The sequence below is a fragment of the Geotrypetes seraphini genome, chromosome 1 (assembly GCF_902459505.1).
Source record: "Geotrypetes seraphini chromosome 1, aGeoSer1.1, whole genome shotgun sequence".
Lineage (NCBI taxonomy): Eukaryota > Metazoa > Chordata > Amphibia > Gymnophiona > Dermophiidae > Geotrypetes > Geotrypetes seraphini.
This window is the reverse complement of record NC_047084.1, coordinates 510,849,415-510,876,148: the sequence shown is the minus strand read 5'-3', so window position 1 is coordinate 510,876,148 and position 26,734 is coordinate 510,849,415. Positions and strand designations below refer to the sequence as shown.

The following is a 26,734-nucleotide window of genomic DNA, read 5'->3' as shown; positions in this document are numbered from 1 at the left end:
CCATAGAGTCTACCCTAGATTACAACTTAGCACATCTACTGTCCAAACTTAAAACTCTTACTTCCCAATGGTCACCATTAAAACTCACGTGGTGGGGATGTCTGGACACCATTAAGATGATGCTCATTCCAATCATCAATTACACATTATCCATGCTTCCTTGCTTGCTCCCGCATCAACACTATAAAAACTAGAAAGACTTTTAATCTCTTTTCTTTGGAACGATAAAACTCCCCGCATTAGTATCCGAAAGCTCAAATGCACTAAAAAAAATGGTGGAGTAAATTTTCCAAGCATCTATGATTACCACCTGGCTTATCTTCTGAGACAAGGTATGCAATGGAATGACTTACCTCACCTAGGTAGAGAACCACTCTGGGTAACCTTAGAATCGAATGACGATCCTCTCTTACTGAAACATGCCCCAACTATGCATGGTCTTTTAGCATTAGAACAACATCCGGTGATACACTCTACACTTACAGCAATCAGGAGTTTTGATAATTTAACCGAGACTAAATGGTCCACATCTCTTTCTTCCACACTCTGGAATAATCCTAATATTAAGATCCAGAATACAACGATATCCTGGAAGATACGGCAGAAACATGGAATATGGTGCATCTCACATTTATATAATGGCACACTATGGTATTCTTTTGAGGACATACATAGAAAATACAACTTACCTCCTTCTCAATTTTTCCGGTGGCTTCAACTAACCCATTGTCTCAAAAAGGCTATGTCCACATTTGATTACACTGTCAACTTACCTTCATATGTACTGTTTTGCGCCTCAATCAAAGCCTCTGGCAAAGCAGCTTCTAAATGGTATAAATTAATTCAAAATTATAAATATACTCCTGATTTGCCTAATAGAGAGGTCTGGCATAGAGAGCTCTCCATAACTATGATAGAGGTCGAATGGTCAAATGTTTGGCTCTCAATGAGCAAAGTGCTACATTCCTCCTCTATGTTCCAATCTGCTTATTTTTTACTACACAGAGCGTATTGGACTCCATGCAGATTGGCTAAACTGGACCCATCCAAATCCAAGATGTGTTGGTCTTGCAATCTGCATGAAGGTACCTTACGACATATGATATTCGACTGCTCTTTACACCAATCTTATTGGTCACTAGTTTGGTTAGATATTTGTAAGATGCTTCAAATTAAGGAGAACCTCTCGTTTGCCTTACTTATTGTTGGATCTCCTGCGCATTCTTCTTCAACTGATAACCCTAAGAGCTTATTACTGAGAGCGCTTTTGATGCTGGCTTTTAGGGTCATCTTTTCTAATTGGAAGAATTTTGCCGCAGTTTCACACGTGGCATGGTGGTCGAATTTATACATTATTGTCAAATATGAATCACTTTATGCACAGAAGATGGGTTCTTTACATAGGTTTCATGCAATTTGGGAACCAATATTACAATATTGCTCAAATGTTGCCCGATAAGGACTACCATACTCTGGATATATACCTATATACACTGGTCCTTGCACGGCTTTATACATTATATCTGATTTTGATAACCCTAATTTTACTAGTTACTTTCTGCTATGTTATGTACTTATTATCTACTGTACATCGGATCTGCCTCAAGTTTACAACACTATTGTACAGACATTGGTTGTTTGTCTGACGTTTATCCTGTTGATATATTTCTGTTTGTATTGTCTTCGTCCTAAAACCAATAAAAAAATTTATTGAACTCTAAAAAAAAGCCTAATGCAGCTTTGTAAAAAAGGGGAGGTGGGGGTGTAAATTTATAGTTATCGCTCAGTAAAGTCCTGGGTTCAGTAACTGCAAATTTTACAGTGGCTTAGTAAAAGGACTCCTAAATGAATTAAGAGTTTGCCTTGAACTAATAGCAATGATATTTTCTTATATTTATTTCTCCCTGCTAGAATCTGATGTGGCTGGTTTTGATGGGAAAAGCTGCCTTCTCTACAGATTTGACAAAAAATCCATGAGCAGTGTGAAAGATCTTATTTCCTTGAAGTTCAAGACAATGCAGAGTGATGGGATCTTGCTCTATGGAGAAGGACAGAATGGGGCACGTATCACACTTGAACTTTTAAGAGGAAAACTTTTTCTGCTGCTAAATTTAGGTAAATCACTTTCTTTTTCCTTACGTTTATAGATGGGCACTGATTGCCTGTAAGTTTTCAAGTAAAAATTAAGAAATATGAATAGTGAACTTCTAGACAGTATTGAACCATTTTCTATCATTTTAGGAAGGAATGGGTTTTATGTCTATCACAAAGATTTGTCCAGTTAACAAGTTAAATTTGTTTTCTCAAAGGTTTAAGGTGCACACATTTATGTTTGCCTTTCTAAAATGTTTTTTTTTAAACTAGATGTTCAACACATATTTTCAGTGCAAATAGAAAACCATAACCAGGCAAATATGGTTACAAAATAAGTAGCATAGTTCAGCACAGTTAATAATCAAGGAAGCATGCGTTAATTCTTACCACAAAATATAAAGTAAAAAACCAATAACCCTGCTCTTATGATGAATATAAGAAGGAATTCTTTTCAAAATCTTCTTAATTATGGAGAAGTATAGCAATGTGTTTAATGTAATTAGAGGCTAAGAGACCTCAAGTGTTCACATCCATCTGTCTTTGGAACAAATCCCGTCAGACTCTTTATGAACTATCACTGGTCTCATATGCCTTTCCTTTTACCTCTGGTTTTTAAATAACAATTAAATATTTTTAGCAGTTAAATACTTTTTCAGGCTCATTATTATATGCCTATAAGAATAGCAACATATCAAGTACTGCACCTGGAGTGATATCTCTTATAATAAAACCCTAAGTGCGCATGCACACTCTTACTGGTGTGTTCCTTGATCCGTCGGTCTGTGGCCGGCAAGAGTGCACATGCGCGCTTTGACTTCTCCCCTCACTCACTAAGCGGGACTTGCTGACCCTACTATCCCTCCCTCCCATGCGACCCTCCCAGCGAGATGACCTTAACAACAAACCTCCCTCCTGCGTTGGGAGCCGCAGCACGCTAAACAGGCTGCTGCACGGCTTTCTCCTGCCGATGAGTCCCTCTGCCATGTCACCGGCAGGAGAAAGCCGCGAAGTAGCCTGTTTAGCGTGCTGCGGCTGCCAACGCTGGAGTGAGGTTTGTTGTTAAGGTCACTCACTGGGAGGGTCACATGGGAGGGAGAGATAGGAGAGTCAGCGGGAGTTGGGCTGGGAGGAGAGAGAAGCAGTCTGCCTCTGGTGCTTCAAGGCCTGGCTTCTTCGGGTAGCAGTAGCATTTACAATTCACTGCGGTTGCCGGCTTCAGGCCTTCCTCTCTGGCGGGTCCTGCCTACTTCCTGTTTTCATGAAGACAGGACCCGCCAGAGAGGAAGACCTGAAGCCGGCAACAGCAGTGAATTGTGAATGCTGCTGCTGCTGCCCGATGAAGTTCAAGGAGGAAAGGGAGCAGAGGGAGAGAGAATGGCTTGGAGGGAAAAAGAGATGGCAGGGCATGGAGGGAAGGAGGAAGGTATGCCAGACCAAGGGAAAAGGAAGGGGGAAAGGAAGGAGGAGATGCCATATGGAACAGAGAGAGAGAGGGCGGACACTGGATGGAAAGAGAAGAGAGGGCAGTGAATGGAACATAAGAACATAAGAATTGCCATCTCCAGATCAGACTCTAGGTCCATCAAGTCTGGTGATCCGCACAAGCGGAGGCCCCGCCAGGTGTACCCTGGCATAGTTTTAGTCCCCATATCACTCTATGCTTCTCATAAAGAGATGTGCATCTAGTTTATCCTTCCCCGTATCACTCTATGCCACTCATAAGGAGATGTACATCTAGCTTACCCTTAAATCCTAGAATGATGAATTCCGCAATTACCTCCTCTGGGAAAGCATTCCAGGTGTCCACCACTCGCTGTGTGAAACATAACCTCCTGATATTTGTCCTGGACCTGACCCCCTCAGCTTCAGTCCATGCCCTCTTGTCCGTGTCACATTGGACATTGTAAATAACTGTTTTTCCTGCTCTATTTTGTCGATTCCTTTCAGTATTTTGAAAGTCTCGATCAGATCCCCTCGCAGTCTCCTCTTTCCAAGGGAGAACAAGTCCAGTCTCTTAAGTCATTCCTCGTAATCCAGGTTCTCCATACCTTTCACTAGCTTTGTTGCTCGTCTCTGCACCCTCTCCAGCAGTTTTATATCCTTCTTTAGGTATGGAGACCAATGTTGGACGCAGTATTCCAAGTGTGGTCTGACCATCACAAGACAGAGGGTAAACCATCGCAAGACAGAGGGTGAACAGTAGATGGAAGGGGTAGAGAGAGGGAGACAGATACTGAATGGAAGTGTGGGGGGAGGAGGGATAACCGCTGAATGGATGTCTGAGGGATAGGGGGAGCAGACATTGGAAGGAAGTGGGGAGGAGAAAGAAAAAAGGGCACATGCAGGATTGAGGGAAGAGGATAGAGTTAGAAATAAAGATAGACAGATAGGGGGCCAGGGAGAGACACAGACAGAAAGAATGAAAGACAGACAGACAGCGTCCAAGGAGAGAGAGACAAATAAAAAAAAAAAACAGACAGACAGACATCTACTCTAGCACCCGTTAATGTAACGGGCTAAAACACTAGTTACTAAATAATCAGGCTTATTAGCTTGTAAAGCCTATAGTACTTAGCTTTTGTTTAGACCTCAGGGCAGCTCGTAGATGTATAGAATAACTGTTCATTAAACGCTTTGCACTGCTTAAAGGAGCATCTCCGTTTCGCTCTAATAAGAGCTTTCTCGGGAGATGATGGAGTATTAATGATAGTTGCTTGTTCTTATCTGGCCAATATTGGGTCAAAAACTCTGCCTCAACGCAACAGTGGGGAAACAAGCTTCCTCATAGTGCTGTAAAGAAACAAACATTAAGGGCTCCTTTTAGGTGCGCTAGCGTTTATAATGTATGCACCGGATTAGCGCACGCTAGTTGAAAAACTACTGCCTGCTCAAGAGGAGGTGGTAGCGGCTAGCACGTGCAGCATTTTAGCATGCGCTATTCTGTGCATTAAGGCCCTAACGCACCTTTGGAAAAGGAGCCCTAAATACATTACTATACTTCTCCTTAACTAAGAAGATTTTGAAAAGAATTCCTTCTTATGTTCATCATAACAGCAGGGTTATTAATTCTTACCACAACATTGCAAAAGGCCCCTTAGATAGGTGGTTAGATTGACTGAAGCTTGGTTCAAAAATAAAAAAATTACAAGTACCTTGTTATCTTTGCTGCTCAGCAATTTATTAAAAGTTAACCCCATAGTGAATATAAATTATTAAAAGTAACCCAAACAAGATTAAGGGATTTACACCCCCTTTTACTAAACCACAATAGTGATTATTAGCGTAAGGAGCCGCGCTGAATGCTCTGCTCTGCTCCCAATGCTCATAGAGTTCCTATGAGCGTCGGGAGCAGCGCAGAGCATTTATTGCGGCTCCCTGTACTAATAACCGCTATCACGGTTTAGTAAAAAGGGGGGGGGGGAGGTTAAGTAGCAAATCTGATGGCCTTACACAAAATCTGAGAAGAGTATAGGTGAAAGACTAGTTCAACTTTCAAAGGAAGGGAAAGGGGATGAAATTTCTGTCGTTCTGTAGTTACAATCCATGTTAATGGTCAAACCTATTATATACAATATTTAAAAAGTTGTCTATCCTTGAAATGATTTGCCTGGCTAAATAACTATTTGTTAATTGTATCTTTTTTAGGTAATCCAAACCTGCAGTCTCCAAATAGTCAGACAAATATTACTTTGGGAAGCCTGTTGGATGATCAACACTGGCATTCGGTGCTTATTGAGCGCTTCAACAAACAAGTAAACTTTACAGTGGATAAACACACATATCATTTTCTTGCAAATGGTGAATCCAGTTATTTGGATATTGATTATGAGGTGCGGATTTCTCTTTCTTGAACTATAGCATTTGCTTAAATACATAAAATGATTAAGAAAAATGTGATATTTGCCACTATAGTTTTGAAATCTTTTGACTAACATAAAGCACTATGGTAAAATCACTTTTACAGAGGTTGATAGCATGAGGGTGAATCAAAAACGAATGGCAATTGTTAAATTATGCGATAACCGGAAGAGAACTAGCAAAATGTAACATACATACTCTTACATTGTCTGTTGGGTAGTTCGTCCAAGCACAGTGCAGTGCTCGGCCTTTAGTCATGTGGCAGCCACGAGGTCAGAAACATGGACGCTCTATTGCAAGATTGTACCACCGAAGAACAATGTTCAGTAGTGCACGTCCTTTGGGCAGAGAAAGTGAAATCTGTGGAAATTCACCATTGAATATTGACTCAGTATCGATATAACACCATGAATCAATGAAAGGTTTATGAGTAGTTAAAAATTTTTAAAGTAAGAAGAACAGGTGTAACCGATGAAGGTCGTTCTTTCCGCCCATCAACAATGCGAACAAGAGCACATTGACAGGGCAGATGCCTTGATTAGAGAAGACTGACGGATAACGGTGTCTCAATTTGCTGCAAATTTGACATAATGCATGATGACTTAGGATACTGGAAAGTCTGCACATGATGGGTTCCCAAACAGCTTATTAATAATAATAATTTTATTTTTATATACCGCCTTACCACATAGTTCCACAAGTAACAGCGTGGAGGTCATGACCCATTTCCTGAGACAGTATGAAGAAGATCTGAGTATTCTGGAGAGAATTGTGACCGGTGACAAGACATGGGTGCATCACTGTGACATGGAGAACAAAAGACAAAGCATGATGAAGTAAAGGAAATGGTGCAGCCGAAAAATGTCTGCAGGAATGCAAAAGCTAGTTGAACGATACAACAATTGCATCATAAGAACATAAGAATAGCCTTACTAGATCAGACCAAAGGTCCATCAAGACCATTAACCTGTTCTCACAGTGGACAATCCAGGTCACAAGTACCTGGCCAAAACCCAAAGATTAGCAACATTCCATGCTACTGATTCAGGGCAAGCAGAGGCTTGCCCCATATCTTTCTCAATAACTTTCCTGCAGGAATTGTCCAAACTCTTCTTAAAAACAGCTACACTATCTTGTCTTACCATAACCTCTGGCAATGCATTCCAGAGCTTAACTATTCTCTGAGTGAAAAAAAATATATATAAAAATTTCCTCATATTGGTTTTAAAAATATTTCCCTGTAACTTCATCAAGTGTCCCCTAGTCTTTGCATGGGAACTATGTGGAAAAGTGATGTTACTTCTATTAAAGCCATAAAATGTATTTTGCCTTTACTTTCTGATTTACCGGTACTCTAGTATTACAGTGTATTTGACTTAAACGAGTTTTCCCCTGAAATGGTTTAGTAAACAATTTTATCTATAAGCCCAATATTCAAAACTGCTGATCCGGACAGCAGATAAGTAGTGTTGGGCAGGCCTATCCATTGATGTTAGTGACACCATGGGGTCATTTTATAACTGGATGCCATGTGATAAGCACCTAAATGCAGTATGCTGAGCACTAAGACCTCTGTTATACAAATGTATCCTAAAACATAGGCACTGAGTAACATGGTGCTTACCGCATGTCATGTCAGTGTTAAGTTAGGCACCATTTATAACCCTTAGATAGAAAATGTTAAAGACTCATTTATTTGTGTAAGCTTTTTTGTCATCTTAATTGATTTATACAGTAGATAGCAGCTGATTGATTATGATGTTTGGAAATTTATGATGTTTTATTGTCATATTTTGATTGTTTATGTTGCTGTTAAGATCCACTTAGGTTTTTAAGCAGAATATACGTTTTTAAAATAAATAAATTATGCTTAGCCGTGCCTATAGTAAACTTAAGTGCTGGTAGGCATCCAAACCTTATGTGTGCCCTATTTATGCCAGGGTTTTCTTGGACTAAATACCGGTGCCTAAGTCCAAAACAGGCGCCTACATGCTAAACACGCCCATGATTCGCCCCTAACTATTCCCACTTTCTGGTAAGCACCTTGGATTAGACATCTACCTGAACGTGGTAGACGCCTATCGATCTAGGCACCTACTATCCAATTAATGTTAATTTAAGCCAGTCATGAGGTGCTAATTGCTTGTTAGTGGTGCCAACTAAGCTTTTAACACAATTAACCCCCCTCTTTTACGAACGCAGAGCGCGGGTTTTATCGCCGGAAGCGGCGGTAACTGCTCCGACGCTCATAGGAATTCTATGAATGTCGGAGCAGTTAAAGCCGCTGCCGGCGCTAAAACCCGCGCTCTGCGTTCGTAAAAGAGGGGGGTTAATTGTGTTAAAAGCTTAATTGGCACCATTAACAAGCAATTAGCACCTCATAAAAAAGGGGATAAGTTAGGTATCTATATTGGTGTCTTTTGAAGAATTTGGGCCAAGATTCCAATATAGAATCCATGTGACTACATTTAGGTATGTGAATGCCCCTTTTCATTTATACACTGAGCTGTGCACAATATTTTTAGAATTGCGCTGAGTGCCCTCCTAGCACTTATTTACCTGTGATGTGCTTATGTTCTATAATACTGTATAACCGCACAAATGGTGCTTTAATTTAGGAGCTAAGTTACAGAATGAGGGGGGATGTGGAAGTTACAGGCTGACTTGGCACTAACAGGGTATTCCCAGCATGGTCTGTAAATAGAGCTGGGTAGAGTGATACCTTACCTAGATAGCAGTAATATTCACCGTCAGTATCTGCATAACTACCCAGATAACTTAGGACAGAAAAAAAAAAAGCTGCTCTAAATTATCTAAGTAGTAATCTGGATATATTTACCAAATATAATTGCTATGTGGATAATGCCATCGGGAACTTCTCTATCTGGATTCCAGCACTGAATATCCAGATTTTTAAACTGTTGTGATAAGCATATAAAGCAAAACCTCATAGACTGTGGTGGTTGAATGCTTGCTTCTTTGTTTATTTATTTATTTCTCAGTGATGAATGTAAAATGTTTTATGAACCCATGCAGTAGCAACTGTTATACCATCTGCACAGTGTAGTGGTGAGACACTGGGGATTATTTCTGGATAGGAAATGCTGAAGTCTGTAAATAGCTCCCTGAAGAGCTGTGTGTAATTGGAAGTTCCACCTTGCACAAACAGGAAACTATTCAGTAGGAATAGAAACATAGAAAATGACAGTAGATAAATACCAAATGTTCAAGTCTGTTGATCTATACCATCTACTATTCTTTCCTCCCCATTAGATATCATATGTGCTTATCCCATGCTCTTCTGACAGCAGATGCTTTTTTTGTCACTATCACTTTCACTGGGAAGCCATTTCACATACCTTAGATCAGGGCTGCCCAAGTCCGGTCCTGGAGATCTACTGGCAGGCCAGGTTTTCTGAATATCCACAATGAATATGCATGAAAGGGATTTGCCTGCACTGCCTTCTTGGTATGCAAATCTCTCTCATGCATGTTCATTGCGGATATCCAGAAAACTCGGCCTGCCAGTAGATCTCCAGGACCGGACTTGGGCAGCCCTGCCTTAGATTATTCCTGAGCCTATCCCCCTTCACCTTTATAAAGGTGGTGGAGACAAAGACTGTGTCTGAATTTAAGAAAGCATGGGACAGGTACATGGAATCTCTTAGGGAGAGGAGAAGATAGTGGATGGACTGGATGGACAATTTGGCCTTTATCTGCCATCATGTTCCTGTGTTTCTATAAGAATATACGAGAGAATAGACTTACTGGTTAGTTGTGCTGCACCCCTTTTCTGCACCCCTTTGTATAATGCCTCTGTATCACATCATAGTGCGATCTCACCTTGAGTACTGCATTCAGACCTGGTCACCTTATATCAAAAAAAGATATAGTGGAACTAGAAAAGTTTCAAAGACGTGTGACCAAGATGATAAAGGGGATGGAACTCCTTTTGTATGGGGAAAGGCTATAGAGGTTAGGGCTCTTCTTCAGCATGGAAATGAGACAGCTGAGGGGAGATATGCGAGAAGTCTACAAAATCTTGAATGATGTAGAATGGGTACAAGTGGACCGATTTTTTTTAATCCATCGAAACTTACAAAGAGTAGGGGGGACACATGATGAAGTTATAGGGAAATACTTTTAAAACCAATAGGAGGAAATATTTTATGCATTCAGAAAATAGTTAAGCCCTGGAAAACACTGCTGCTGAAAAATGTGCTATCTTATTACATTAAGTGACAATTTTCAGAAACAAAATTTTATGTATTGGCATTGTTTCAGATCATTGATTGAACCATATCCATGTAATTTTCAGCACTCCCTTGTAACATTCTTAGTCATGGTAACCATCCATTTTTTAAATAATTCCTAGCATCTTGTTTGCTTTTTTGACTACCACCACATATTGGGTGGAAGGTTTCAATGTATTGTCTACAATAACACCCAGATTTTTGGTTTTTTTTGAGGGGGCCGCTGACCACTAAGGTCTTCACTTGCATCTATTAACTACTATTTGGGTTATTATTCCCAATGTGCATCACTTTACATTTATCCATATTTAATTTCATCTGCTGTTTGGATGTCCAATCTTCCAATTTCCTAAGGTCTATCTGCAATTTTTCACAGTCTGCTTATGTTTTAACAACTTTGAACAGTTTAGTGTCATTTGCAAATTTAATCACCTCACTCCTATCCCAAATTTCCAGATCATTTAAAAATAAGTTAAATAGCACCAGTCCCAGAACAGACCTCAATGGTACTCCGCTATTTACCCTCCTCCTTTGAAAAATGGCCATTTAACTCTACCCTCTGTTTTTTGTCTCCTATCCCATGACTCTTTAATTTTCTCAGGAGCCTCTCATGAGGAACTATGTCAAATCTTGATACACTACATCAAGTGGCTCACCTTTGTCCACATGTTTATTCATACCTTCAAGAAATCAAGTAAAATGGTGAGGTAAGACCTCCCTTCCCTGAACCCATACTGACTCTGTCCCATTAAATCATGTTTGTATGTGTGTTCCACAATATTATTTTTTTTTATAATTGTTTCCACTATTTTGCCTGGCACTGAAGTCAGGCTTACCAGTCTATAATTTTCCTGATCTCCCTGGAACCCTTTTTAAAAATTGGGGTAATATTGGCCACCCTCCAATCTTCAGGTACTACAGATGACTTTAGCAACAGGTTACTGATCACTAACAGCAGATCAGCAATTTCATGTCTGAGTTCTTTCAGTACCCATGTTTATCCTATCCCTCCTCATTCCAGAACTTGATGTACTTTGATCCCCTCTGCTTTGCCAGTTCTTAGCAAATTTGTATAATGAACATCTGAATGATATAAATTGGATCATGGGCATTGAATTACTGTAACAGAATATTCCGTTAATGAGAAAGCCCAGAAAAGCAAACTATGGGACTGCACAAGAATCCTGATTCAATGTCTGCCATGGCCATGACTCTATCCATTTTCCATTTAATTTTTTTCACTTTATAATATATAAGACAAAGATAGCAGTCTTTGCCCAGAAATACGAAGTGATGTTCCTTCTTTTGCCTAAAAGATAGTATAAAGCTCCTTGAACAGGTGGAATATTTTAAATAATTATTTTGCAGATATGGAAGGGTTCTGTGGGAATTTCAAAACCATTAAGTTCAAAGTTCTCATCTTCTTTTCTAACATCTCTAATCTGTTATGCAGTACATTTAATTTTGCCACCTGGTTCATGTCATTCAAATTATTAGTATACTCATCTATTGTATAGTGTTAAAGTGGTCTTCAAGTCACCCTAAAGCCCCCTCCATATTATTCATTTTGCAACTTACAGTTTATTCTAAAGCAACCCAAACAGTCCACATTGCATTCAAAGTAATTACAGCAGCTTAAGCCAATTCCAAAAGAAAGGTTTTAGCAAGGCTAGAATGACAAAGACCTGCTACATCTTCTTTCCTGCTGCAAGCTGTATCGTCCTTCAAGATGATCCAGGGAACTAAAAGCACTTCTGAGGTTAAGAAATTCCACCACCACTATGACAGCTGTTGAATCTAGGCTGGAATGTTCACCCAGGCTTCCTCCCATTATCATCATTTGTGGCCCTTTCTATAATGTGATTTCAAGCTTCAGATGAGGAGGGAGTTCTTGACACTCAGAGCTCAATGTTTCCTCAAGTGGACAGACTCAGCAGTGATGACCATGCCCTTCTGAGATGCCATCAAAATAAGTGATCCAACCAGCTGGGGAATAGTCATTTAGATTAAAGGGAAGAACCCCATGATCTGCCTTTGTCCTTTCCCAACATTTCTCCATCAGAAAAATAGGTAGTTACAAGGAAAAGTTTCTGGTGGCTCAGAGCTCACAGTATCAGTGTGTAATCCATAGATGCCATCATAGATCTTCTCCCTCCTCCATTTGTTGAGCAAAGGCAGTAGGCTATCAAATGAGGCATTGCAACACTAAGGGCTCCTTTTATCAAGCCGCACTAGCGGTTTAACACGCGTAATACTGCGCGTTAAACTACCGGCCACGCTAGCCACTAATGCCTCCCTTGAGCAGGTGGTAATTTTTAGGCCAGCGGGGGGGTTAACCCATGATGAAAAGTCACACGCATTAACCCTGCTAGCGCGGCTTGATAAAAAGAGCCCTAAGCTTTCCAACATCATGCTTGTTCACTGACTTCCTTTTGAAAAAGACAGTTTATTGATATGCCTGATTTTTTTGGAATTTTTCTTTGTGTCTACTGAAAAGTTAACCATGTTCAGGTATAGGAACAATCTGGCAAAAGCTGGCTACCCATTCCAACTTTATTTCCCTGGATAACCTCTTCTAACAACTTCCTACCAAGTGTGTAGCAAAAAAGTAAAACAATGTCATCTGCTAGGCATTTATTGTCTTTGTACTGGATCTCTAAATCCTCCCCAAACCATATGCTGGCTCCTTTCTCTCTTCCTTTGTGGTAAATAACCAGCACTACATAATCTGCCAGTAGACAAGGTGGATTCCATGAACATTGTCACTCTATGACTGCTATGGCTGCTTACATGGAAAGTCTAACTTGAAAAGACTGGGTGGGACCTCCTTGACTTACTCCCCAACATTGGATGCTTCCACATCTGTCTCATTTTAATTAGGCCATGTGAACCATTTGTACCACTTGTAGGCTTTTAAGTTGGAATTGAAGTACAACTTCATAGGGTAGATCATGATGGAGACTAGCCAACTCATGATAGGGATTCATTGCAATTAAGTCAGGTAAGTCTACTGCACAGTGCACATCCTGTAGGTCTCTAAGATGTCAGGCTGGACAAAGATAGATTTCACTTAACTTCATGTAGAAACAAGGTAAGCAAAAACTTAGTAAATTCAGCTCTTGATTCAACTGCTTCTTCTCCTTTCTGCATTAGCCTTGCTTCTTCAGTGTTTCTCATACAAACATGTAAAATGATGGCAGAAAAATACCATATAATCTATCTATTTAGTCCATCCAAAGTGACAGCCTTTTTTTTTTTTTTTACTGTGCCTTTCCAAGCACAGGTAAACTGTGACTCACTCTCAAATATTGCCATTACCTCTGGTATTCTACGCATCTGGATTCTGAAGATTGCCTCTGCATCTTATAATCCACTAAAGCCTTGTTATCGAAGAGGAAAAGAAAGTGATCCAGGCAATATTTGTGGGGTAGGAGTCAGTCTGTATTGACAAGGCATTTACGAGGATCTCTGGAGCAAGTATCTCTGTGGAGAATGGCACCATTTGTGATATTTTCAAGGCAAATATAACTTAGAAAAACTCCTGTGGTACAGACTTCAGCTACAATGACATCTAAAGAAGGGGACTTCCAAGACGTCTCATGAACCCCAGGTACCATTCACACAGTCTGGGTGGCACTTATCATAATAGAGGTTGCAAATGTCTGGCTTCTCGTGAAATCAGAAGTGAAGTGCCAGTAGGCATTTTTCCACCAGGTCTCAAAGAAAATACCTCCTTCTACTTCCAGGCTTCAAGCTGGGCCTAAGTGCCTGTTTCAGGCCTTCATATCCCTATGCTCTAGAGATTAACTCCTGCTTGATTCTGCAGGCTAATTAGATACTATATAGAAAGAGATATGGAGAAGACTTTCTGCACCTGCTCATCAGTAACCATTTGTGATCTCACAGCACAAAATCTAGGTTTACTTCTTCACACTAGAAACCCCACTAGATCACTGACCCCTCAGCTATCCTATGGGTAAGAAGCCTTCTCTGGTTTATTTCTACCAGTGTAATAGCACTTAAGGCTATGCTTCCATCTCCCTCCCAATTTTACTTTAGAGTCAGAAGCAGATCACATGCCTCAGTCATATCCTTTTTTAGTTCCATTACACACACTTAATTCTAGGGGTAAGAGAAGGGATGATTCATTATAAATTTGGTACTAAACATTGCAAGACACATGATAGGCACAAAATATAGTTATTTTGCTCCTGCAGGTGAAGAATGAGAGTATCTGTAGAACACGTCTACTCTTGGAATTGTCAGTGCTGTCTCCAGGTTGCAAGTCATTGTTGGTCTTCTTCCATACTGCATCCCTTTATTATCAGAATGCATTGTGGTATGTGGGGTGACCCAACAGTCAGCTAATAAGTGCTGTAGCAATACACCTGTCATTTCATTTTCTACAATATCACAAAAATCAGACCCTTCCTTTCAGAGCGCACTTCCAAGACCCTCATCCATATCCTAATCACCTCTCATCTAGACTACTGCAACCTGCTTCTCGCTGGCCATTTTGCTCATATTGTGTCAATGTTGCTATGCCCACATTACTCCTCTCCTTAAGTCACTTCATTGACTCCCTATCCATTTCCACACACAATTCAAACTCCTCTTACTGACCTACAAGTGTATTCTCTCCGCAGCACCTTAGTATCTCTCTTCTCTTCCCCCCCTCCCCCCCGGCACTTCACTCATTAAATAAGTCTCTCTTATGTGTACCTTTCTCCTCTACAGCCAACTCCATACTCTGTCTCTTCTACCTTACTACACGGTATGCCTGGAATAAACTGCCTAACTCAGTATGTCAAGCTCTGTTGCTGCCATCATTCAGATCCAGAATCAAAGTCTACTTCTTTCAAGATGCTTTCAATTCCAAACTCCAACCTACCTTTTAGCACCAATATCTATCTTATCATTCCCTCTGTAATTCCCCCCACCTGAGCACAGTGTATTGATACAACTTCTTGTCCAGTTTGTCTGTCTTAACTAGACTGTAAGCTCATTTGAGCAGGGACTGTCTCATCTATGTTTTGATATACAGTGCTGCATATGTCTATTAGCACTATGGAAATGATTAATAGTAGTAGTATGTAATTGCTGCCCTGGTGCATAGGTTCAGAGGTGGAAAGTCACACTGAGGGCTCTTTTTACAAAGGTGTACTAGTGTTTTTAGCGCACGCACAAGATTAGCGTGCACTAGCCAAAAAATTACCGCCTGCTTAAAAGGAGGTGGTAGCGGCTAGCACACGCGGCATTTTAGCGCGTGCTAAGCACGCGCTAAAATCACAAGCACAACTTTGTAAAAGGAGCCCTGAGTGTACCTTCTCACCCATCAGATATATAATTTGGAGGGAGTAACACTGCTGGTGAGTCCAAAGCAGCCCTAGAAGGGACAAGGATTTCCAAATTATGTTGTGTGTATTTGCATAGGTATTGCAATCACTGAAAAATTCAACAAGTTATTAGACCAGTTCTAAAAAAATGGTGTCATGTTTTTGTGTTTTTGTGACTTTCTATATTTCAAAAGCACATTACAATGAACTGCTTTCATGTTCATGTCCAATTTTGAGTACGTTAGCATTACAAGAGTTTGTGATTATAGACCATCCAGTTTCTTAATGGCACATGTTATTATATCTTTTCCTAGCCTATCATCAGATAGAAAAAGCTAATAAGACAATTTTCTCGATTGTTTAAAATTTCATTTCCATAGTATTTAGCATTACAGCTTTGAACAGAATCTGAGTACATTAGATTTCTGTGCTTGTTGCTCATCAAAGTTTTTGCATAATATTTTTCTTTGCAAAATAGATTCATGCAAATGAGAGATGAAATATATAGCACATTCTTCTGCAAAATTTTATATAGAAATCATGCATATATTTTCATGGTAATCAATAAATATGCTACTAAGATACAACCTTAGAAAACTAGCCAACTTAACTGTTCCAATCTTGAAAGAAATAATTAACAAATCATTTTTATGATCTTTCTCCTCCCCATGACTTGACTTGTATACCAAAAACATAATGACTCCAACTCCGAAGATCCCTAGATGATGTCTATTTAACATCTGATGGCAACATGTATTTCTGCATAACTCCTATGCTAATCAGCTAGACACTGACATAGACTCCAAGAATCTTCACACAGACCTTTACCTGTTATTCTACATTCATTTTAAACTAGCTGGATCTATCTCTCTCTATTTGGAAACTCAGTTCTCTGCTGCTTCTGGGTCAGCATCTGACTTGAAAACATGTATTTCTGCAATGTATATACTGACTTCTAGGACACCTTCAGAGATAGTTTCCACAGTGAACAGGGTAACCTACCAAACCCTGCCCTTAGTTGCCTGGGAATAATGACAATTGCATAAATCTTTTCCAATCGGTTATTTTGTATTAGCTTTATCATTATTCAACGTTCAAAAGGTAATTTGGGCAAGGGAGACCCGTCAGGCATGAAAATTGCACCTCTCCTGAAGCAATACATGGTCTCTGGGAAACCCCTGCCACAAGGTTCACTTATATACTTTTGCAATGCCTAGTATGACATCACATCTGTCAACCAATCAGCCAACAGAGGAGACCATCCTTAGGTATGAACAAGTTAAGAAAAGCTTAAGAAAAGTTTTACAAATCATATTTTTGTGAACACTTTTTCTCTCAGTAATTCTTTAACAGTTTAGCTCAAACTAGTTTTTTGACCAAGACTCAGTAACATTGACAGCTTCAAATTTCACTGACACACACAAGAAAAGAAAGACCCAGACATACCTTACTGAGAATTTCCTAATATGGGCTTAAAGGAGCCCTAAAACAGCCAACAAGCCTCCTTTAATGTCACAAAGTAGAGAGAATTGCCAAGCTTAAAGGTCAAATAGGTCAAACTACAGACGTTGCCTTTCAGGATTTCTTCAGGTTTAAAATATAATAGAAAATAGTGGAATATGTGGAATATCTTTTGTTCTTTCATTTGTATGACACTGTTTTTGATTAAAAACCAATAAAGAATTAACCCTCCCCCCCAAAAAAAAACACAATTCTCATGTTTCAACATACATTCACACACATAATCAAACACATTCTCTCACATTCGCATTTGGGAGCCCAAACATTCATAAATCACACAACATATTTTCATTCATATTTGATACTTCTTATTTTCTTCTATACCCAGCATTGGAATGCCAGGACCATCTGTTAATACTTAAGCCATGAGGTTTCATGACAATCCAGACAAAGAGCACTAGAAACCCTGGCCTTTTTTAAGCGGGAAACCTTCAGTATGTTTTACATCAAGAAAAGAAACAAAGAACGACAGAAAACAAAATGAGTCTAGAGGTGGAGGTATAGCTGTCATCATTAAATCCAGCCTTAACCTAAAACATAGTAGCATAGTAGATGATGGCAGATAAAGACCCGAATGGTCCAGCCAGTCTGCTTAACCTGACTGATAGATACCATCAATCGAGTCATCATACTTGGAGACTTTAACTTCATAAGCTACCCAAACATGACTGGATCCCCAGCAGACTTCATCACTTCAGTATTGGACCTAGGCTTCCAGCAAATGGCCTCCTCACTGATTCACTCTACAGACCACATCATAAACCTAATCTTTATTCAAAAATATGCTCCAATTACCACAGGAACTCCTGGCTGCATCACCAAACCAGTACTCTGGTCCGATCACTATTTGATCACATTCAACTACACCTTCACAACAATTCAACCAAGAAGCAAACCCAACATAAGAAGATATACAACAATGACACTATCAACTTAGAGGATTTCTCCATAGGCCTTTCCAACCTAGTGGGAACCTTAAAACCCAATTCAGAATCTATTGACACAGCTGTCATGGACTAGCACACTACCTATACGAAGGGCTAGCACCAATCAACGAGATCAAATACTATCCTCACAAATACTCCTCCCCTGGTTTACTGACGACTTAAGAACTAATAAAAGAGAACTAAGGAAAGCGGAAAGGAAATGGTACAAATTCAGGCTTAACAGTGACAGGTCCAAATGGAAGGAACTAAATGAAGAATATATAAAAGCCACTCTAGAGGCTAAAAAAGTTATACCACTCCCAACAACTATTAAAGACCCCCAATAGATTAAAAAAACCAACAACTTTTTAAACTAAACTAACATAAAAATGCTCACAACATTGCAAGGAGACAACCAATGCCTTAACATCAAACTTGACAGTGAAAAACACTCAGACTACTTCGCTGACAAAGTAGAAAAAATATGGTTTCACCTCGACTCCACTGCACTACAGACATCATCCCCCCAAAAAAAACTCAAACAAGATAATTAAAACTACAACTGGAAACCTAACTCACTTTGAAACTGTCCAGGGAGGTATACTGTCTATCTGGTCCTAAAATCCAAGATGTTACAGAGAGATTACCAAGACTCATCTAGCCTGAGGTCTATTATCTGATGCTGCTTATCCACATTGGTACTAATGATATTGCCAGGCATCCCTGTGAATGTATCAAAACTGACTTTGTAGCTCTGGAAGAGAAGGTGAAGTAGTCAGGTGCGCAGGTGGTATTCTCATCTATCCTCCCTGTCGAGGGTAAGGGTCAGATCAGAGAAGCACGCATCCTTGAGATGAAGCTACATGGATGGTATTGCTGAGAGTGTTTTAGCTTCCTAGACCATGGGATGATTTTCCAAGGGCTGCTGAGCAGAGATGCTATACATCTATCAAAGAAGGGAAGAAGTGTTTTCCGTGACAGTCTGGCTAATCTATTGAAGAGGGTTTTAAACTACTGTGTTTCCACGAAAATAAGACACTGTCTTATATTCATTTTGGCACTAGGTCTTATTTTCGGGGAGGTCTTATTTTTTCATGTACAATGATTATCTATCCCTTCCTCTCCTCCACCCCAATTCTTCCTATTTCATTTCTCTCCCCCACATGTGCAGCATCTTTTCTCCCCTCTCACCCACCCCTTGTGCAGTATCTTTCTATCCCTCCTTCCCTTCCCCCTGTATAGCAGGACCCTTGCAGCTTCTATCTCTCCCTCCCCTCCTCCCATCCCATGCAGCTTCTATCCCTCCATCCTTCCCATCCCTTGTGCAGCAACTTTTTATCCCTCCCATTCCCCCCCCCCCGCACTGCCAGATGAGAGGTGGGGGAAGAGTGTTGCAGGATGAGGGATGGGGAGCTGGGAGAAAAGGGAGCAGCAGTTTGAAAAGTGTGGGAGACAGGAGGGCAAGAAGACTGTGTTGCCAGATGAGGGGTGGTGAGAGCAAGAGGGGAGGGGTTGGGAGGAATATTGCCAGATGAGAGTGGGGGAGCAGCAATTTGAGAAGTGTGGGAGCCGAGGGGGAACAGTGCTATTGGATGAAGAGTGGGAGAGGGAGGGAGTGCTGCTATTTGGGGGGGGGGGGCAATGGGAGCTAGGGGATCCAGCCAGCGCTGCCCGGCCCTCTCACCTGCGGTGCCGACAAAATGTTGTTGAGCAGGCGGGTCAGCTCCTGGAACTGAGTTCGACAGCCCCGACAAAGATGGGGCGGCCGAGCGAAGCGCACCAGACATTGGCTCAGCACTGTGCTGCCGTTCGCCACGTCTTCGAGCCACTGCCAACAGGCGGGGTCCAGGTCCGGCAGCTCAGACACCTCCAGAATTTTGGTCCCGTCGTCGCTTGTGCACAGTGCTGGGAACAACAGAAGCAGCATGACCAGCAGCAGCACCACCATCGGTGGGTGGAGGGGGGGGGAGGCGGAAGAAGTGCTTCTGCTGCCGCCAATGACTAAGGCTTATTTTTGGGGGTAGGGCTTATATTACTACCTACCCTGAAAATCATGCTAGGGCTTATTTTCATGGTAGGTCATATTTTCGGGGAAACATGGTAGAAGTGATGGGACAGGGTGATCAAAGCCATCGGGTGAGTATAAGCCCTCAGATATGTAAATCACTTAATATCTCTACATGGATGGGAAAAGGGGGCAATGTCTGGAAAGCAGTATATACTAATGCTCGAAGTATGGGAAACAAGATTCTGGATTTTGATGCAGTGATGGAAGGAGATGAGATGGATATAGACATGGTTCACAGATAACCATGACTAGGATGTAGTTATACTGGGCTATAATCTGTTCAGGAAAGATAGGGGGAGTAGTGTTATATGTTAAAGATCATGTTAAAGCCACACAATTGCAGGATCTGCAGGGCAAGGAAGAGGCACTGTGGATCAATTTGGAAAGAGGGAATAGTAAATATATATTACATTTGTGTGATATATAGACCTCCTTCATAGATAGAAGAATTGGATAGAGATTTAATAGTAGACATTCAGAATATATCTAAAAAAGGGGAAGTTTTTCTAATAGGTGATTTTAACATGCCAAATGTTGATTGGGGTATCTCTATCGCAGGGTCTTCTAGAAGTAGGGAAATTCTGGATTCTCTACAAAGAGAACCCGGTTGGGGGTCATACTGAAATTAGTGCTTACAAACAGGAAAAGTGTATCTGATGTTACAGTGGGTGATCATCTGACATCCAATGATCACTGCATGGTATGGTCTAATAATAAGATGGGTACAGAGAGGACTCATTCAAAGTAAAGATTCTAGACTTTTAAAAAACTAACATTGTTTGAATGGGGGATTACGTCAAGGAATTGTTATCTGGATGGGCATGTCTGGAAGGAGTAGAAATGCAGAGGTACGGAGGGGGATTAGAAGGTGTCAGAGGGGATGTTGGGATGTGAGGAAGTGTTGTGGTGTGTTTGTTGGGTATAGGGGAGTGTCGGGTGGGTGTTGTGGAATGTCAGGTGAGTGTTGAGGAGTGTCAGGGGAGTGTTGGAGAGTGTCGGGTGGGTGTTGGAGATCGACGGGGCTGGCATCAGGAGGGAGTGGGCATCCCTCCTGCCAATTGGATGGGAGGTGGGAATGTCTGGGGTTTGGGGAATTGACGGGGCTGGCGGCAGGAAGACAGTGCTAGGGGGTTTGGGGGTGGCAGCGGGAGGGAGTGGGAATCCCTCCTGCTCTGGACAGTGTCAGGTGGGGGTTCAGGGTTGGCAGCGGAAGGATTGGGCATCCTTCACAGGGGGTGAGTTCCCTGACGTGGCCACTCAGCTAATCACAGCAGTGAGATTTCTTTTCTGCGATCAGCATAGCGGCCATGTCTATTTGAAATGTAGACCAGCTTTTTGTTGGCCTACACTTTCGGGCAAAACCACACCATGGCCAGCCTTGGGTGAGCTTAAGCATCCCTAGGCACCTCCCTGCAACTGTGATAAAAGCCTATAGTGTAGGCGGCTTGCCTCATGTTTTTTTTAGAAAACATGCATCCCGATTGGTTAATTAGACAGCAGTAGGACGCCTACTACTGCCTACAATCGGGACCCCGTTTATAGAATTTGCCCGTTCCACGGGGCAGTGAATGGCCTTGTCCCCGTCCCCGCAGCGACTGCTAATTTTCTTTCCCCCGTTTCGGCGGGTTATCCGTGGCTAAATGCGGCTAGCCGCGGGTAACCGCCACCGTGTCATTCTCTAGATGAAAGTATAGGCCCATCTTTATTTCAGGCCCTTTCCTTCCCGGTATTTTAACCCATAGCGATTCCAGCTTGTTGGTCATCTCTGCTGTGTCCATTCTTGTTGACTGTATGCTTTCTTTCATGTATAGGGCTATTCCACCTCCTTTCTGTCCTGACCTGTCCTGGCAGTGCTGTATCCAATTTGTTTTCTTTATTCCACCATGTTTCAGAGACTCCAATGATGTCTCTGCATTGGCCATGGCTTCTAATTCCCCCATTTTGTTTCTTAGGCTCCTTGCATTAGTATATATGCAATTTAGATCCTGGTATTTTCTTGTCTTCATTTCCTTTCCCTGTGCTTCGGTCTTTAGTTTCTTCTCTTGTGCTACAATCCTTCTAACCTCCTCTTCTGGGTTAGTCAACTCCTGTAATTTGCCCATTGTTTCTTCCCAGCCTTTTTTCCCCTTGCTTTCAAGATACAATTTCTAACAAACATACAATTATTGTTCTATTTATAACACAGGATATATTTTTTTTTAAATAGCAAGATTATCATGTTTTTAGGGAAAGCAAATCTGTTTTGCATATGGAACATTTATTAAGCAGCACCTTTAAATCAGTGCTAACATACCTTATTCTTTCTCTGAGGAAACCCTGTGAGCATTATCTGTGCAAAACTTATTCCTGTGCCTCAAAGTGTAAGAGTTAAGCTATAAACTTATATAAAACTGACTAGTCATGAATATTAGCTTTATATATTTAATTTTGTCATCAATTATACCAGCAGATGGTCAGAAGATTACTTAACTGTATTATTGATTTCTTCTTTTCTTTCTAAGCTCAGCTTTGGAGGGATCCCAGTACCAGGAAAAGCAGCAACACCACAGAAGAACTTTCATGGGTGTTTTGAGAATCTATATTACAATGGAATGAATATTATTGATCTGGCCAAAAGATATAAACCTCAAATCTTCACTGTGGTAAGAGTCTCTAACTAAATAAAATGAGATATTTATAATTACTTTCCTCCCTCCCCCCCCCCTTTACTGAAAGACATATCAGCCAGGCTAATGAAATACACCACTCTTAATAAAGAAAAGATATAATAAAGTGTATGGTGTTTCCAAGGTTTCATATTGTAGGTTTCTCCTTCAGATGTGATTCACATCTGAAGAGACCTATGTGTCTAAAAACGTGGAGGGACATTTTTAATAGCATGTCTAAGTACGATTTTGGACATATCCCACATGGGCCCGGATTCTGTATAGGACGCCCGGTCTTAGAAGCCGATGGCGTCCCGTACAGAATCATACCTAAGTCCACCTAAAGTGAACCCTATTCTCTAACCAACATCCATGTTACAGACACCGGTTAGAGAATCGTGTTGTAAGTAGATGCTGCCACTGAGCTTATCGTGGCAAGAGATCTCCCTGCCTTGATAGGTTTAGCGGCCGCAAGTGTGGCCGCCCATCCCCCCTGAATAATCGCGGCATGAGGCATGCCCAATCCCTCCTGCTGGACCCCCCCCCACACCTATAGATCGCCGGCAGGGGGGATGCCTGGAGGAAAAGTCCATAGTCTGTTATTGAGAAAGACATGGGGGAAGCTACTGCTTGCCCTGGATTGGTAGCATGGAATATTGCTACTCTTTGGGTTTTGGCTATGTACTAGGGACCTGGATTAACCACCATGAGAACGGGCTTGATGGACCTTTGGTCTGTCCCAGTCGGCTATTTTTTTGTTCTTATAAAACAAGTTTCCAGATTATATATGGCAGCAAGGGATCTTGAGCATGTTTAAACGTTTGTTAAAATGCCATTTGTTCTGCCAAATGAAATATGGTTCCAACTCAAGACAGGGACAATTTATCCTATAATAAGAGTCAGTGAAGTGGTTTGGCTGCAATCGAGAAACTGACTAAATAAAGCTACAACTCCAGAGAGTAAAACCCACTTTCCCAAAAAATTTATTTATTTTTAATTTTGCACAGAAAAGTGAAACTGAAGAGGGGGAGGTAACCCCCTCTTGGGACCAGAGTTTACCATCCAGTCATTGCGCCATTATTATAAAAAACAGGTCACTCTCTGAGGTTTAAAAGGCTTATAACTTTGTATGTATGTTAATATTGATGGTATTTCAATTTATAAAAGATCTATAAAAAGTTTTGCATTCAGGTTGTCACTGGAATGATAGGTAAACCTCACATAGCTTTTAAGGAGGGGTTCAACAGTGGAAAGTGGGTTTTACTCTCTGGAGTTGTAGCTTTACTTAGTCAGTTTCTCGATTGCAGCAAATGAAATATGGTGGCTGAAGATGAATATGAAATATTTTCTGCCTTGTTTGTACATTTTGTTATCAAGAGTTTGTGGTGGGAAAAGTGTCATGGGGAAATCAGTTTACAAGATGATGTGAAGACTTGTCTGTTGATGTTCATTGTATGTGTATTTGTGTTTATTAATATTAGTATGGTTATGCATTTTTAGAGTATCTATTTGTGCATTTTATTATGTATGTGTTTTTGGAACTTGCTTTGTATAAAGCGGGATATAAATAAAATCCATAAACCATAAAAAACATAAACCATAACTGTTAGGAGCACCCATTCTGGCCGTAAAACCAGGCCTAAATCCCTGCATCTAACATGCGCACATCTGATATATTCCATAACAGTGCAGCCAAATTTTAAGAACGTCCACAATCTACCCAGGCTCCTTGCCTGGCCAGTCCCCTTTTTCAGATTCACACAATAGAACTGGCGCACAGCACTTTGGGCTAGATTCACTAACCTGCCCGAATTGGAACAATCTGTTTCCGATTTGGGCAGGTTCGACGAATTCAGGAACCTAAAATATGCAGATGGGGGCGATTGGAGGAATGCCCCCATCTGCCTGCACGGATCGCGCATGTGTGATCCATGTGCATGCGCAGATCGTGCAGACCCATCCAAGCTGTGCCTTTTTTTTTTTTAACTTAAAATTTTTGCGAGTCTGTGGGTTTAACCTGCTTCAGGTTAAAACCGCGAGCTTCCACAGGCAGTCAGGGCAGGTATGTTCGGGGCCCAACTCTCCTGCTCCTATGCGGCGGCGGCAACAGTGGCCGCCTCTTCCTTCCTTCCCTTCAGTGCGAGCCCATGGGATGCTGCACTGCGGCGTACTGTCTCGCTTTAAAACCATGGGCTTGCACTGTAGGGAAGGGCGGCAGAGAGCAGTAGAGTCAGGGCAAGCAAGCAGGAGAGATCGGGGCAGGCAGGCAGGGGGTTCGGGTTTGGGGCAGGCAGGCAGGCAGGGGTTCGAGGCAGGCAGGCAGGCATGTTTGGGGCTGCAGGAGATGAGGCTGACAGGTTAAAAAGCAGGGCGGCAGAAGGTAGGACAGTCGCAAAGAGCTTCAGCGACTGGTCCTCAGCAGTCGCTTTTTTTTGATCGGCCAGCCCAGTCGGTGTTGCAGGGTTTTGTTTAGTGAATCGGGTCCCTGCCTACTTTACATGCCGTTGCTCTCATTTGCATACGCAGATCGGAGGATGGTCAGCAGAGAGGTAAGTGGATCGGGCCGGGGTTGATAAGGGGTCGCAAACCAATTGGTATACAATGGGTTTGCTTTGTGAATCTAGCCCTTTATAGAATAGGTCTACCAAGTTGTGTGAATAGTCTCTAATTAGTGCCAATTAGCTTTGATTACGTGGTGTTAATTGCCAATTATCAGCACCAATTTGACTTGATAAACAATTAAGCTGTGCATGCAAATAGGCTGTGTGCACTGATTTGCATGTCCAACTTAAGATGCAATCTACAAGTGTTTTATAGAATAGTGCAAGATCACGGTGCTATAAATTACGTGCATAAAGTGTACACTTACCTATGAAAGGCCAGGATTCACTAAGCAAACCGATCGTGTTCCAATCGGTTTGCGAGCCCTTTGAGACCAAATTTCCCTCCTGCACTATTCACTAAGGCCTATAGTGATCCGATCCCAATCCTCCCATGCAAATTAGTAAAACCCCATGCAAAATAGCCAAGCAATTGATTCACTAACAATTGCTTGGCTATTTGAGTGGGGTTTTAGTACTGACAAACCCGACTGCTGCAGACCTGTCGGTAACTGAGTTACCAACAGGTCTGCAGATTTTTTGACAGGCCTGCCTGTCTTTTTTATTCATTTTTTTCCATGGCACAGATATTTTGCGTGTGTTACACGCAGGTCTGTCAAAAGTACCAACAGACATAAAAGCGCCCCCCAAGCACGGCTGCCCCTCCCCCTACCGGCATGGCCCTTGCCTTCCATCCCTCCTTCCCTGCCACCAGCACGGCACGGCTCTCGCCCCCTTCCCGCCACGGCCCCCCCCCACCCCGGCACCAAAAAGTTGAGAGCAAGAGGGGTGCTCAGTCCCTCCTGCTCCTAGGCCTCCCACTCTCAGGCCCACCCCTGGTTGGCCCAGGCAGTCGGGCCCGGCCCACCTACCCCGGTACCTTTGAAATAGTTGGGAGCAGGAGGGGTGCCCGGTCCCTTCTGCTCCTTCCAGCAAGGAGCTCCATCTTCGGGAGCAGGAGGGGTGCCCGGACCCTCCTGCTCCTTTGCTGATCTATGGGAGCAGGAGTAAAGTCTTCCTGCTCCTGCTCCTGCTCCCTGGGCTGCCGCTGCGCAACAGCAGCCTTAGGCCCCGCCCTGGTGCATCATCTGATGCACGAGGAGGGAACTAGAGCACTGATTGGCTGAGGCACCTCAGGCTCCTCCCAGGCACCTCCCAGATTTAGTGAATCTAGGCCTAAGTGCTAATATTCTATGTGTTTATCTGCATAAGTGGTATGCAAATGTGGGTTCCTAGTTACAGAATTTCCTTTCACATACTGATTAGTGGGTATCACTGAATATCCTGTTTTGAAAATGGTCATATCCGCTACTGGATTTTTGTGCATGTTCTGCAAAATGTCTAAACTTGGATTTAAACATCATATCAAAAATGCCCCTCCATGACTCATTGCATGAAATGGTAGCTCATATTGATAACTTCACAACTGAATA

At 41.8% G+C, this 26,734-nt stretch overlaps 1 protein-coding gene across 1 annotated transcript in view; it reads left to right on the top strand.

Moving 5' to 3' along the window:
• The window catches only part of CNTNAP4 (contactin associated protein family member 4), a 503,646-nt gene that overhangs the window by 205,100 nt on the left and 271,812 nt on the right, over positions 1 to 26,734 (top strand). The window contains exons 5-7 of the mRNA XM_033962929.1: positions 1,912 to 2,115; positions 5,740 to 5,924; positions 22,558 to 22,698. Of these exons, the coding sequence (XP_033818820.1) occupies positions 1,912 to 2,115; positions 5,740 to 5,924; positions 22,558 to 22,698 (530 nt within the window). The remainder of the gene's footprint in view (positions 1 to 1,911; positions 2,116 to 5,739; positions 5,925 to 22,557; positions 22,699 to 26,734) is intronic.